Source organism: Hyla sarda, chromosome 7 (genome assembly GCF_029499605.1).
Source record: "Hyla sarda isolate aHylSar1 chromosome 7, aHylSar1.hap1, whole genome shotgun sequence".
Classification (NCBI taxonomy): Eukaryota; Metazoa; Chordata; class Amphibia; order Anura; family Hylidae; genus Hyla; species Hyla sarda.
In genome coordinates, this window is record NC_079195.1 from 216,002,546 (window position 1) to 216,018,454 (window position 15,909).

Sequence of the window (15,909 nt, forward strand, 5' to 3'; positions counted from 1 at the left end):
CTTTTTTATTTTCTAGCTATAGGTTTTTCTCTCCTTTTCTGCTTTTTAGGTGGGGGTTCAGGAGCATGGTGCTACCTATTCCCCCATATGCAGCTAAGGGGCACGGGGCATAGAGTATGCACCATTAACCCCTTCCTGCCAGCACCTGGAGTTGCACCTTGGGTCCCCCTGTTTTCCCTGCCCGTCCCGCTGTCTCAGCCTGATATGATGCAGGTCACCATAGCTGGCTGAAGGCATCTTAGGTGAGTGTGGCTGTATGCAGGGTGAGTATATTCCTCAATTCGATCTGTGTTCAGCTGCCTGCCTCTTCCGCTCCGGTCTCAGGAAAGCTCAGTCTGCTTCTCAGCTTCAGCTGCAGGACACAGGACCTGGGTGAGATTGCTCCATTTTTTTTGCTGTCTTCGTGTTTACTAGCTCCTATGTCTGACTTTAGACCCGAACCTCCTCCCAGACAGGCGCAGCAGCCCTAGTCATCTACTATTGTGTGGGCTGCAAGACCAAAATGGCCAGTGGTTCCACTGAATCCGCCTGCTTCACCACACGCTTCATCCCTCCTGTACTTGATTCCCAGGATGCCCCCCTGGAACACGTGTTATACACCCCCCCCCCCCCCCTCCTGAGTGGGTTTCCTCATTTTCCCATTCTATTTCCGATCTGGCTAGGGTCTCTAGGAGAGTGGTTTCAGCCTTAGAGCAGTCTTACCTGTGCTTTTCCCCCGGGGAGTCCCGCTCAGTTTCTCCTGACACCCACTTCCAGTGCTTTCACAAGCGCCCAAAAGTGCTTTCTTCAGGCTCTTCTCCTGAGCCACACAATTGGGATAGCCATTCTTCCTGTAGATCTCAATCCTCTTCCCCAGCTCACCTGCAGCTCCCCTGGTGATCGTCCCAGGTCTCCGACTCACCGCTCAAGGTCCAATACGCCTCAGTCTAAGGGGACCTCCGCCCGCTCCCACTCTCCAGGGGAATTAGCGGATGACTGGTCAGACGCCACCTCGGATCAAGTGGAGCACTCAGCCGTGTCTGATATGGTGGACACTTTGGTGTCAGCCATCAGGGACATGTTTAACCTTGAGGATCCAAGAACTTCGGATCCTGACCTGGAACTTTCTTTTCGCCGCTCTCGTTGTTCCCCCAAGGCTTTCAGCTCTCATGCTGAATTTGACGCCTTGCTAGACACAGCTTGGAAGCATCTGGATAGACTGTTTCAGGGGACCAAGAATATACAAGCTCAGTTTCCCTTCCCTCAGGATCTGATTTCCAAGTGGGCGACACAGCCGGCAGTTGATCCTATGGTTTCGCGTCTGTCCAAGTCGACTACTCTGCCTCTGGCGGATGCAGCATCCTTTAAGGATCCGGCGGACAAAAAGATCAAGAACTTGGCGAAGTTTGCCTTTGTCCTTGTTACCTACCTTCGCTTCCGGCTGTTGCGGTTTGGGCTTCTCAGCTGCGCCAAGGCATCCTGTCTGGTGCTCCTCATGAGAACTTGGCGCATCTCTCTCGTCAACTCTCTCAGTCCAGGGACTTCCTCTGTTCAGCTGTTTTGGAGTCTGCGGGATGTTCGGCCTTTGCCTCAGGTAACTTGGTTGTGATTCGTCGCTCCATGTGGCTGAAGGCATGGGATGCAGATGCTGCTTCGAAGAAATCTCTCACTGAGTTGCCCTTCTCAGATTCTTAGCTTTTTGGGAAACGGCTGGATGAGATCATATCCGAAGCTACTGGAGGTAAAAGCTCTCTGCTACCGCAGAACAACCCCAGCCGTTCTGACCCCCATAGGAAGACTGCTTCCTTTCGGCCCTTTGAATCGGATCATCCTTCCAAGCAGGCACCCTCCCAAGCATGCAAAGCCCCTTCTTTCAAAGCACGTCCTTCCTGGAGGCAAGACAACCATACTGGCGGTTTCTCAGCCAAGTCTGGTAACCGTAAGCCTTCGTCTTCCTGAAGGGACACTCCCACCCATATCCTCTTCTCGGGTGGGAGGACATCTGTCTCTTCTCCATGACATTTGGCTAGCGCAGATTTAGGGTTCCTGGGTTCGGGACGTCATACCCAATGGTTACCGGATAGAGTTGCTTCTTTTCCCCGGGACCAGTTCCGATCCCGTCCTCGTTCCCCTTCTTTGGCGGCTGCCTTTCAGGTTGCTTTGAGTACCCTCCTTGCTCAGGGGGTGTTAGTTCCAGTTCCTCCCGGGGAATGTTTTTCAGGGTTCTACTCAAATATGTTTGTAGTCCTCAAGAAAGGGGGCTCTGCTCATCCCATTCTGGACCTCAAGTTGCTCAACCGCCACTTGTGGCTATGCCACTTTCGCATGGAGTCCCTCTGCTCGGTGTTCGCATCCATGGATCAAGGGGAGTTTCTTTCCTCAGTAGATATCAGGGACACCTGTCTGCACATTCCCATTTTTCCTGTCCATCAGCGTTTCCTCCGCTTTGCTGTTCCGGTGGGTCACTTCCAGTTTGTGGCTCTTCCCTTTGGCCTGGCGACAGCTCCCAGGGTTTTCACCAAAGTCATGTTGGCGGTGATTGCCATTCTTCGGGCTTGGGGGATCTCGACCGTACCTTACTTAGACGATCTTTTGATCAAAGCTCTGTCCCGGTCACAAAACATGAAGAGCCTTCATTTCACTGTGCAGACTCTGTCTGCCTTCGGTTGGATGATCAACTGGTAAAAGTCCCACCTTTCTCCCACTCAGACCCTTGTCTTTCTGGGTCTCCTTTTCGACACGGTGGCTGCCCGTCTTCATCTTCCGCAGGACAAGCTGCAATCTCTGTTGTAGGCTGTCTGTCAAATATGGCACCCTCTCCTGTTTCGATTTGCTTCTGCATGGAAGTGCTGGGCCGGATGGTGGCGTCTATGGAAGCGGTTCCTTTTGCCAAGTTCCGCTGTCGCCCACTCCAACTGGCCATCTTGACCCGGTGGGGCATGTTGCCGTCCACTCTGGATCGACAGATTCTTCTCCCCCCCCCCCCCCCCTCCGTTTGTCGGTCTCTTCTGTGGTGGCTCCACTCTCCCCTCCTCCAGGGGCAGTCATTTCTCCCCCTCCACTGGCAGGTCATTACGACTGATGCGAGTCTCCTAGGTTGGGGAAGTGTGTTTCGGGATCTGACTGTCCAGGGTCGGTGGTCCTTTCAGGAGGCTCGCCTCCCCATCAATATTCTGGGGATCCGTGCCATTTTTCTTTGCCTCCACCATTGGGAGATCCTCCTTCAGGGTCATCCCATTCGAGTCTAATCGGACAACGCTATGGCTGTGGCTTACATCTATCACCTGGGCAGTAGGCGCAGCTGCTCAGTGATGGAGGAGATCCTCAAGATTCTGCTCTGGGCTGAGACTCGAGTACCTGCTCTTTCAGCCACCCACATTCCGGGCGTGGAGAATTGGGAAGCAGACTTTCTCATTGCGGATCCAGGGTAGTTGTCTCTCCATCCGGAGGCATTCGCGCAGATCTGCGCTCTTTGGGGGACCCCGGATGTGGATCTCTTCGTATCTTGCCACAACAGACAGGATCCCTGCTTTGTAGCAAAGTCATGCGGCCCTCTGGCGGTGGACATGTTTGTAATTCCACAGTCTTCCTTTAGTCTTCACTGTTTGGAGGAAACTCAAAGTGGAGGGCGTTCCCACCATTCTAGTGGCCCCAGACTGGCTTAGACGCGTGTGGTATGCAGAGGGTACCTCTGTGTCTTCCAGTTCGCCCCAATCTGCTCTCCCAGGGTCCTCTCTGCCACCCCAATTTACTGTCGCTGCATTTGACAGTGTAGCGGTTGAAACCGCGGTTCTGAGGGCTCAGGGGTTTTCTTCCAGGGTGATTCGCAACATGCTGCGGGCTCATAAGCCTTCCTCCGCTAAGATTTACCACCGCACGTGGCGGGCCTATTTCCGGTGGTGTAAGGCTCAGTCCGTCTCTCCAGTTATCTTTTCCTTTCCGCGCCTCCTGGCCTTCTTGCAATCCGGTCTGGATCAGTGTTTGGTGCTCAGCTCCCTTAAAGGTCAAGTTTCGGCTCTTTCTATTCTCTTTCAATGGCCGTTGGCTTCCAACCCTCACGTCCCCACCTTCCTGCAGGGTGTGGCCCATGCGGCTCCACCATACCGGTCTCCCACCTCTCCTTGGGATCTCAACCTGGTGCTCGGTGCTTTTCCATTTGAGACGCTTCCCTACGCGTTCTTTCCTCGAAGGTCGCCTTCCTCATCACCATTACCTCCATTAGGAGGGTCTCTGAGCTGGCGGCTCTCTTGTCGCTCTCCCTTATTGGTCCTTCACCAGGACAAGGTTGTTTTTCGTCCGCCTCCCTCCTTCTTGCCCAAAGTGGTCTCCTCCTTTCACGTGAAGATTGTTTGTTTATTTGTTTTTCCTTCCTTCTTCCGGCTCCATCCAACACCAAGGAACGTTCCCTCCATTGTCTAGATGTGGTTCGCACTGTCCTGATCTATCTTTACGTCACCTCCTCTTTCCGGCAGGGTGAGGCTTTCTTTGTGATTCCGGAGGGTCGTCGCAAGGGTCTTCTGGCTTCCAAGATGATGATCTGTTTCACCATCTCGGAATCGTGCCGTCGTAAGGGGAAGGTCCTTCCCTTTCGGGTGACTGCGCATTCCACACGTTCCGTTGGGGCTTCTTGGTTGCTACCCAATAGGGCTTCAGGCTTGCAAGTTTTAGAGGCAACCACTTGGTCATCTTTGCACACCTTCACCAGATTCTACCAGGAGCACACTTTTGCGTCTGTGTTTTGCGGGTCGCAAGTTGTTGCAGGCGGCAGTGGCTCAGTCTTCTGCCTGATTCTGTTTTGGGTATTTTTCCCATGCTGGGGACTGCTCTGGTACATCCCACGGTCTCTGTGTCCCCCAATGGAGCCAACCGAGAAAAGTGTTTTATTTTTTTTATTTTTATTTTATTTTTTATTTTTTCCTTAGCGTAAAATCTCTTTCTTGGACGATCCATTGGGGGGGGGACACAGCACCCACCCTTCTGTTTTGGTTACTATGGTTTGTTTTTCTGTCCGAGGGGTAGTGTTAGGTTATTTTTTGCCTGGCTTCTTCGGACACCTGCTGGTTTCTTTCTCTGTTGGTCTTCTCCTACTGTTTTGGGACTAAACTGATTACCTCAGAATCAGTAGGCGGGGTATATCCTGCGAGGAGGGGCCGACTTATTTTTGTATGCCTAGTGTCAGCAAGATATACTTACAGTCTCTGTGTCCTCCAATGGATCCTCCGAGAAAGAGATTTTATGGTAAGCACAAAAAAATATATACTTTTTTCACCGGAGTACCCCTTTAATATCGCATGGCTGAAGATAGCCAAGTACTGTACTCAATGGATTGACAGTGTGCATGCTCAACCTCTGCTACATCCACTTTGGGGACAAGGAACCCTCCTCTTATGATTGGTGGGGATCCCATCACTTGGACCCCGACAATCAGATGGCTGATTTATGTAATGTGTATTGAGGCCTTTTCAAGGGGATATCCAGGAATGGAAAAACAGCTAAAAAAATTTCCCCAAAAACAGCACCACACTTCAATGAAACTGGGCTGTAACACCATACATAACCTAAGGACCTTTTTAGTGCTGTTTTTCTAATCCTGGATAACCCCTTTAGGTCTCCTCCAATGAAAAGCCAGAGCAGAGAAGAATCAGACATATTGGATTTCAAATGCCTAATCCTTTAAGGGGTTTTCCATAATAAAAAAATATTTTTGATTTTTTTCTTCAAAAACAGCTCCACAACTGTCCTCAGGCTGTATATGGTATTGCAGCTCAAAATTGTCATACCACACGTACTCTGAGGACAGTGGTGGTGCTGTTTTTGGAAAAAATAAGCTCAGTTTTAATATTCCTGGATAACCCCTTTAAGCAACCAAAAGAAGAATCAGCATTGCAAACACATGCACTCTCATCTGAGCTGACCATGCATCTTTGTTAAGCAAATCTAGAGAGAAGATGTTTTGTGTGTATAGAAAGCTTAAAAAAAAAAAAAAAAAAATGGTGGTGGTATCTGGCCAGAGCACGGCCATGTCTGTGAACTCTTGGCTTTTGACTGATCCACCACTGCTCACCACTGTTTTGAAGCCCAAAATTCTCCACCGATTTACTTATCCAGGAATAGAAAAACTGAGCAAATTTCTTTCAAAAATCACTCCGTCTGTCTGTCTCCAGGTTGGGTGTGGTGTTACAACTTGGCTCCATTCACTTCAATGGAATTGAACTGCAGAACCACACACAACCTGGAGACAGACAGGGAGCGGTTTAAAAAAAAAAAAAAATTTGCTCTGTTTTTCTATTCCTGGATATCCCCTTTAAACCTTTGTATGGTTAGTGTTTGTAGCCTAGATTTTCCGATACACAGCTCCAAATCCTCAGTAGAGCTGTAGATTTCAAAGATAACATGCCAGCTGTCGGCACTAGAGGGAGCTCTGGAGTCCATAAAATACAGTGTGCAGTAAACTACGCAGGTTCCTCCAGTGGTGTCTACAAGAGGTCACCATTGCTGTAAATCTACTTTTATGCTGGGGATTTGGTGCTCTGTATCAGAAAAATAAATCTCCATCTTTCTATATAGATATATAAGCATTTTGCAAACCCAAGATAATCCCTTGCTTAATTTCCTCTGTGATAAAAGCCTGCCCTGATACACTGTAACAAACCTTGCACCTGTGATAGAGATAATCAACATGGCCAAAAACAACGTTTCTTGTCCCGGGCCTTACTCAAGTTATGAACGTGTGCTCTCCAGCTGTTTGCAAACTACAACTCCCATCATGCCCTGACAGCCGAAGGCTGTCAGGGCATGATGGGAGTTGTAGTTTGCAACAGCTGGAGAGCTGCAAGTATTAAAGGGGTACTCCACTGGAAAACATTTTTTTTTTTCAAATCAACTGGTGCCAGAAAGTTAAACTGATTTGTAAATTACTTTTATATAAAAAATCTTAATAATTCCAGCACTTATCAGCTGCTGTATACTACAGAGGAAATTATTTTCTTTTTGAATTTCCTTTCTGTCTGACCACAGTGCTCTCTGCTGACACCTCTGTCCATTTTAGGAACTGTCCAGAGTAGGAACAAATCACCATAGGAAACCTCTCCTGCTCTGGACAATTCCTGACATGGACAGAGGTGTCAGCAGAGAGCACTGTGGTCAGACAGAAAGGAAATTCAAACAGAAAAGAATTTACTCCGGAACATTCAGCAGCTGATAAGTACTGGAAGGATTAATATTTTTTTTAAATAGAAGTAAGTTACAAATCTGTTTAACTTTCTGACACCAGTTGATTTAAAAGAAAATGTTTTCCAGTGGAGTACCCCTTTAAGTACGCTGACTTCCAGCATCATTTCCCTACTCTGTGCTACTGTACCATGAGGCGGAGATACACGCGCTAGAAATTGACTGGCAAAACTACAACTCCCATCATGCACGTGGCTTTCATCGAATTCATATCACTGCCGGTGCAAACTAAATAGACTCACACAAAATACACTTATAAAGAAGATTTTACTCCATATTGGGTACAATCCGTAAAAGCCGCGATCGTACAGACGATAGCTGGGGGGGGTGGCGGCGCGCGCAGCGATTTCCCGTCAGGTTCGCCCACTTGCATGCACTTTACCAGCGGTGCTGTAACGCATATGAAAGGAATACGTTTTTTCAATTCTCCCCACTTAAAATCTCAAAGACGACTCCAGCGGGGCGCCGGCAGCTTCTGCCAATTACTGCGTTAAGTAGTACAAATAGATGCGCTCCCACTTCATCCGGCTTAGCCCCGTTTTTTTTTCTTTTTTCCCCTTCATCCTGAATTTACCCGCAGTTAAAGAACCACTCCGACCGCACTCACACAGGGACAGTGGGGGAGATTTATCAATGTCGGTGTGAGGTAGAAATCATTTAAGGACGGAGCGTTTTTCTGTTTTTGCACCTTTCTTTTTAAAAATCATAACCCTTTCACTTTTGCACCTAAAAATCCATATGAGGGCTTATTTTTGGGCCACCAATTCTACTTTGTAATGACATCAGTCATTTTACCCACAAATCTACAGCGAAACGGAAAAAAAAATCATTGTGCGACAAAATGGAAGAAAAAAATGCCATTTTGTAACTTTTTGGGGCTTCCGTTTCTACGCAGTACATTTTTCGGTAAAAATGACACCTTATCTTTATTCTGTAGGTCCATACGATTAAAATGATACCCTATTTATATAGGTTGGATTTTGTCGCACTTCTGGAAAAAATAACTACATGCAGGAAAATTTATGTTTTTAAAATTGTCATCTTCTGACCCCTATAACTTTTTATTGTCCTATGTACGGGCCGTTATGAGGCTCATTTTTTGCGCCGTGATCTGAAGTTTTTATTGGTTTAATTTTTGTTTTGATTGGACTTTTTGTTTGCTTTTTATTAATTTTTTTATGGTATAAAAAGTTACCAAACATATGCTATTTTGGACTTTGGAATTTTTTGGCGCGTACGCCATTGACCGTGCGGTTTAATTAACGATATATTTTTATAGTTTGGACATTTACGCACACGGCGATACCACACATATGTTTATTTTTATTTACACAGTTGATTCAGGGGGGATGATTCAAACTTTTATTAGGGAAGAGGTTAAATGATCTTTATTAACTTTTTCTTTTTACTTTTTTTTTTTGCAGTGTTATAGGTCTCATAGGGACCTATAACACTGCACACACTGATCTTATACACTGTTCACTGCAAAGCCATAGCTTTGCATTGATCAGTGTTATCGGCGGTTGATTGCTCAAGCCTGGATTTCAAGCTTGGAGCAATCAATCGGACGCGCAGGAGGCAGGTAAGCCACCCTCCTGCTGCGTCCTAGCTGATTGGGACATCCCTATGTTATCGTGATGGTCCCGATCAGCCCGACTGAGCAGCTGAGACGCTTTTACTTTCACTTTTAGACGCGGCGATCAACTTTGATCGACGCGTCTAAAGAGTTTATGCCGGACATCAGCCAGATCGGCAATGTCCGGTATTAGCATGGGTCCTGGTTGCTTATAGCAACTGGGACCCACCGGGTATGACACGCGCTCATCAACTGGTGCCAGAAAGTTAAACAGATTTGTAAATTACTTCTATTAAAAAATCTTAATCCTTCCAGTACTTTTTAGGGGCTGTATACTACAGAAGAAATGCTTTTCTTTTTGGATTTCTCTGATATTACGACCACAGTGCTCTCTGCTGTCCATTTTTGGAACTGTCCAGAGTAGGAGAAAATCCCCATAGCAAACATATGCTGCTCTGGACAGTTCCTAAAATGGACAGCAGAGGTCAGCAGAGAGCACTGTGGTCGTGACATCAGAGAAATCCAAAAAGAAAAGCATTTCCTCTGTAGTATACAGCCCATAAAATGTATTGGAAGGATTAAGATTTTTTTATAGAAGTAATTTACAAATCTGTTTAACTTTCTGGCACCAGTTGATTTAAAAAAAAAAAACGTTTTCTACGGGAGTACCCCTTTAAACCCGGTTAGCGCTTTCTATGTGTTGCATGTCTGTCCAAAATTTATCAACCGTGCGCCAGCTTGTTCATAAATTTTGCTCAAACAGAGATTCCTTCAAGTTTTTACTGTCTGACACATTTGTACGCGCACTCCTCGGTGTTCTATATTTGTGCAAAATTTGTTGCCTTTGCGGTTTTAGGTTTAGGTTTAAGGTTTTAATATCTAAACAAAAAGGGGTAAACTCAATGATAAATGTCCCCCATTGAGTTAAAAAATAATAAAATTAAAAACTCTGCCTAAATAGTTCCTGCAGTTCGTACAATGGGGCGCATTATCAATAATGTAGGATACAAGGATTTAGGAACAAGCGCACGTGACACGATAAATTTAGCGTGACTTGCTAAGCATGTAAGACACACAATCGTGTACAGCACATTTGCACCAGTATGCTGCTTTAAAAAAAAAAACTCCACTCCCCGTTTTCCGTGTAGTATCCAATGCCCAGTGTGAGCCGCGCCTGACGCGCTTGTACACTGCTCAAAAAAATTAAGGGAACACCTAAACAACACAATGTAACTCCAAGTCAATGACACTTCTGTGAAATCCCACTGTCCACTAAGGAAGAACACTGATTGACAATCAATTTCACATGCTGTTGTGCAAATGGAACAGACAACAGGTGGAAATTATAGGCAATTAGCAAGACAACCCCAGTAAAGGGGTGGTTCTGCAGGTGGTGACCACAGACCACTTTTCGGTTCCTATACTTCCTGGCTAATGTCACTTTTGAATACTGGCGGTGCTTTCACTCTAGTGGTACAATCCACACAAGTGGCTCAGGTAGTGCAGCTCATCCAGGATGGCACATCAATTGCGAGCTGTGGCAAGAAGGTTTGCTGTGTCTGTCAGCGTGGTGTCCAGAGCATGGAGGCGCTACCAGGAGACAGGCCAGTACATCAGGAGACGTGGAGGAGGTCGTAGGAGGGCAACAACCCAGCAGCAAGACTGCTATCTCTGCCTTTGTGCAAGGAGGAGCAGGAGGAGCACTGCCAGAGCCCTGAAAAATGACCTCCAGCAGGCCACAAATGTGCATGTGTCCACTCAAACGGTCAGAAACAGACTCCATGAGGGAGGTATGAGGGCCCGATGTCCACAGGTGGGGGTTGTGCTTACAGCCCAACACCGTGCAGGACATTTGGCATTTGCCAGAGAACACCAAGATTGGCAAATTCTTCACAGATTAAAGCAGGTTCACACTGAGCACATGTGATACACTTGACAGAGTCTGGAGACGCTGTGGAGAACATTCTGCTGCCTGCAACATCATCCAGCATGACCAGTTTGGCGGTAGGTCAGTAATGGTGTGGGGTGGCATTTCTTTGGGGGGCCGCACAGCCGTCCATGTGCTTGCCAGAGGTACCTGACTGCCATTAGGTACCGAGATGAGATCCTCAGACCCCTTGTGAGACCATATGCTGGTGCGGTTAGCCCTGGGTTCCTCCTAATGCAAGACAATACTAGACCTCATGTGGCTGGAGTGTGTCAGCAGTTCCTGCAAGAGGAAGGCATTGATGCTATGGACTGGCCGCCCGTTCCCCAGACCTGAATCCGATTGAGCCCATCTGGGACATCATGTCTCGCTCCATCCACCACAGACTGTCCAGGAGTTGGCGGATGCTTTAGTCCAGGTCTGGGAGGACATCCCTCAGGAGACCATCCCCCACCTCATCAGGATCATGCCCAGGCATTGTAGGGAGGTCATAGGGGCACGTGGAGGCCACACACACTACTGAGCCTCATTGTAACTTGTTTTAAGGACATTACATAAAGTTGGATCAGCCTGTAGTGGGGTTTTCCACTGTAATTTTGAGTGTGACTCCATATCCAGACCTCCGTGGGTTAATAAATTTGATTTTCATTGATAATTTTTGTGTGATTTTCTTGTCAGCGCATTCAACTATGTAAGGACAAAAATATTTCATACGATTAGTTCATTCAGATCTAGGATGTGTTATCTCAGTGTTCCCTTTATTTTTTTGAGCAGTGTATTTCCTCAAGTGACTGAAGCCTGCAGCATTCCATGTGACGTGTATAGCATAGACCATAGAGCGATCGGCGATCTTCCACTAGAGTTCAGACAGCATGCACTGGTGGAAGGAGGAGGCGCCCACAGATGAGTAAATATACAAGATGTCCACATTCCTCCGAGGCTCTGTTGCCGACTCTGGGTCAATTACGCCCACTCCCCGTGATCCTCAGAAAATTGAGTCCATTGATGCGCAGAGCTGAAGGAAAACCTTGTCCGGAGATCTCTCGGCATTGATCTAGAAAAGTGAAGAAGAAAAAAGATTTATCATCTATATAGAGGTATTCCGCTATCAGAAAGTTGAATTTAAATAAAACTATCTTCTCAAGATATATAACTTACTAATATAATGTTATCACAAATTGTACTGGCCACAGCAGGTTTTTGCTTGAAATACCCCTGACAGGAAGTTGTGTAGTCCTTTCATTGTCGGTGTGGTGTTCCCTCAGCTGCTCCTTGGCCCCCCCTTCACCACCTCCATCCTACCAGGAAGTTGTATAGCCCTCTCATTGTGAGTGTAATGTTGTCCCAGCAGCCCTGGCTCCTACCGCTCTCCCGAGACAACATGTCATTATCCGCTGTCTCAGAAGGCGTAGCTGGATCTTGTCTCTGAGCTCTAGCCACACCCCCTGAGTGATGTCATCACCTCTGACCAGCCTCTACAGCCTACATCACCATCTCCCTGTCATATATATACATTTATTTCTTTATTGGGACATTTAGGGAAGAATGATGTGTGGTTACTGGTGATGAGCATCAGGGGCCATATTCGAATTTGTGAGCTATATAGGAGAACCATTTTGTAGGCACCGCATGAGGGAGTTTTCTCATAAAGACAAGCGCTGTTCATTAGGGCATATGGACGTTATAGATAACGAGGTCTCTGGTCTATCAGAGCCAACGCTTCATTGTCAGATCCATAGACATTGGCCCTCATTTACTTAGACAATTGGGTTGTAAGTCTATGTTGCTTTCTTACCCGACTGCTTTTTTCCCCTGATATTTATTATTATGTCGCATCCTGTTTGTCGCACGTGGGTTTTGTTGGTTTTGGTTTCCAACTCCTCTGAGTTGTCGGGAAAAAATCCACAACAATTCAACAAATTCGGGTTGTAAACCTTTATAAATACGTGGGAAAGCTCAGAAATGTCGGGTTACGCCCCTTTTTCGGGTTTGGGAGAATCCACATCGGGTCCGTCGGGAAAAAATGTCGCATCATGTCGCAGACTGGAGCACAATGTCTGCGACATATCTCAGACAAAGACGCCAAAAAAAAAACGACAAAACAAGTCGGGTTTAGAATACCGTAGTAAATGAGGGCCAATGTTTCCTTCTCTTCTTAAATGATAACATCTGTCTGCAAATAATCCTTTTTTATGTCCCGATCAGAAAACAAATCCTATTTCCCAGGTTTCTCGGTCTCGCTAAAGTATTTCTGATCTATCTTTCGGGCTGACAAACCTGCCGGAGCTGATCACATCCAGGTCTGCACTGACCTTTAAGGCTATAATAAATAAGTAAAGGTCACCGATCACTAAAGGCTTCACACTGTGTCACTGATGTATTGTGTGATCCACCTCGTTCTGAAGGGAAGATGACTGGACCCTCTTATCTCACTAAGGCATTTATACTAGTTTTTTGTATTAGGTATACAGTACTATGATTATTTTTTTATTATTACAGTCGCCCAAGAGTGGAGGTACAGCTATCAGTAAGACACATTTAAAGAACTAAACCAAGAAACCAATGACTGAGTTGTAGTCCCCAATAGCGTAAAAGAAAATGATTTGACCCCCTGCTGATTTAGTTCGATTGCCTACTGACAAAGACATGATCGGTCTATAAGTTTTAAGGTCATTTATTTGAACAGTGAAAAAAATCCCAAGAACTGTGTCTTTTATACAGGTAGCGTGCTGAGATTGGGAGCACTCTCTTAAAGGGGTACTTCGCCCCAAGACATCTTATCCCCTATCCAAAGGATAGGGGATAAGATGTCAGATCCCCGGGACTCCCGGGATCTCGGCTGCAGCACCCACCGGTTGCGGCTTCCGGAAACGCTGGAGGCTTCGGCTCCCGACCACGGTGACGTGAGATCGTGACGTCACGACTCCACCCCCGTGTGACATCACGCCCCGCCCCTCAATGCAAGTCTATGGGAGGGGGCGTGACGGATGTCACGCCCCCTCCCATAGACTTGCATTGAGGGGGTGGGACGGATGTCACGCCCCCTCCCATAGACTTGCATTGAGGGGGTGGGACGTGATGTCACACAGGGGCGGAGTCGTGACGTCACGATCTCACGTCACCGTGGTCGTTAGGATGAGAGCCTCCAGCGCTGCCAGAAGCCGCAACAGGTGGGTGCTGCAGCTGAGATCCAGGGGGTCCCCAGCGGCGGGACTCCTGCGATCTGACATCTTATCCCCTATCCTTTCGATAGGGGATAAGATGTCTAGGAGCAGAGTACCCCTTTAAAGGGACCTGTATTAAAGACCCCTGTCCACAGAATCAACCAGATTCAAAGCTCTTTACTTTGGCAAAGACCAAAGAGCTGTCCGAGAATGTCAGGGAAAAGTTTGGGACCTACACAAGGCTGGAATGGGCTACAAGACCATCGCCTAGCAGCTCGGTGAGAAGTTTACAACACCTGGTGCGATTATTCACAAATGAAAGAAACACATAATAGATGTTAATCTCCCTCGGTCGGGGGCTCCATGTAAGACGTCACCTCAGGGAGTGTCAATGATCATGTGAACGGTGAGGAATCAGCCCAGAACTACGCAGGAGGATCTTATCAATGTCAAGGCAGCTGGGACCATAGTCACCAAGAAAGCAATTGACGACACATTACACCGTGAGGGACTGAAATCCTGCAGCGACCGCGAGGCACCCCTGCTCAAGAAAGCATCTGTCCAGGCCAAAGACCATCTGAATGATTCAGAGGGGAAATTAAAGTGTCGAGGTCAGATGAGACCAAAACCAACCTTTTTGGCATCAACTCAACTTACTTTGGAGGAGGAGGAATGCTTCCTATGACTCCAAAAACACCATCAAACATGGAGGGGGAAACATTATGCTTTTGGGGTGTTTTTCTGCTTAGGGGACTGAACAACTTCACTGCATCAAAGGGACAATGAATGGGGCCATACGCCATCAAATCTTGGGTGAGAGCCGCCTTGCCTCAGCCACGGCATTGAAAATGGTTCAGGAATGGGTAGTTCGGTCAAGGCAATGAAGTAGTGGCTCTAGAAGAATCACATTAAAGGGGTACTCCACTGGAAAACAGTTACCTCTAAATAACCTCTATTAAAAAATCCCAAACCTTCCAGTACTTATCAGCTGCTGTATGCTCCACAGGAAGTTCTTTTTGAATTTCCTTTCTGCCTGACCACAAGTGCTCTCTCCTGACACCTCTGTCTATGTTAGGAACTTTGCGGAGCAAGAGAGGTTGGCTATGGGAATTTGCTCCTACTCTGGACAGTTCTTAAAATTGACAGAGGTGTCAGCAGAGAGCACTTGCGGTCAGCCAGAAAGGAAATTCAAAAAGAAAAGATTGTACTATACACTGGAGTACTGGAGTATTTCCTGTGTATTATAAGTACTGGAAGGATTGGGATTTTTAATAGAAGTATTTAACAAATCTGTTTAACTTTCTGGCATCAGTTGATTTTAAAGAAAATGTTTTCCAGTGGAGTACCCCTTTAAGCTCCTGGAGTCGCAGTGTCCAGACTTTGATCCAATAGAAAATTTGTGGAGGGAGCTGAAGGTTTACGTTGTCAGGCTTGAAACTTTTATGACCGAGGGGATCTGCAAAGAGGAGTGGGACAAAATCCCTCCTAGCTGTGTGCAAACCTAGTGGCCAACCACAAGAAACTGACCTTGGTGATCGCCAACAAGGGTTTTGCCACCAATTACTAAGCCATGTTTTGCAAAGGGGTCAAATACTTATTAAAATGCAATGTGTAAAACGCAAATCAATGCATAACTTGTTTTCCTGGATTTCTTTACCATTAAAATTATAGACCGACCATTTCCTGACTTGTATACTGACCTGTATATGTTTTGTGCCATGCCACCATGGTATAGGTCCTGACCCATTGCTTTTTGCTTTGCCCCCAGCTTGGTGTGTTTTATTTCTGTGTTTAGTCTTGTGTGATCTTGTACCAAGGTATCCTGATCTGTATAGTGGCCTGGCTTCAGTTACATGTTCCCTAACCTTCATATTCCTGATACTCTATATACCTGCCGCTATATCTTCTTAATATAAGTTTGGTACCACTTTGCATTTCTGCCGTTATATATTATCCTGGTGTCTAGGGTGGATAAACAAGTAGGCAGGGAAAGTGGTTCTAGGTGAGGCCCCTTCATAACTTTTTTGAAATGT

General features: G+C 46.7%; 1 protein-coding gene across 3 annotated transcripts in view; it reads right to left on the minus strand.

Moving 5' to 3' along the window:
- Positions 1-9,379: 9,379 nt before the first annotated feature.
- AK5 (adenylate kinase 5) overlaps positions 9,380-15,909 on the minus strand; it is a 230,351-nt gene continuing 223,821 nt past the window's right edge. For all 3 annotated transcript variants that reach the window (XM_056532657.1, XM_056532656.1, XM_056532658.1), the window contains one exon: positions 9,380-11,766. In XM_056532657.1, the coding sequence (XP_056388632.1) occupies positions 11,698-11,766 (69 nt within the window). In that variant the 3' untranslated portion in view covers positions 9,380-11,697. The remainder of the gene's footprint in view (positions 11,767-15,909) is intronic.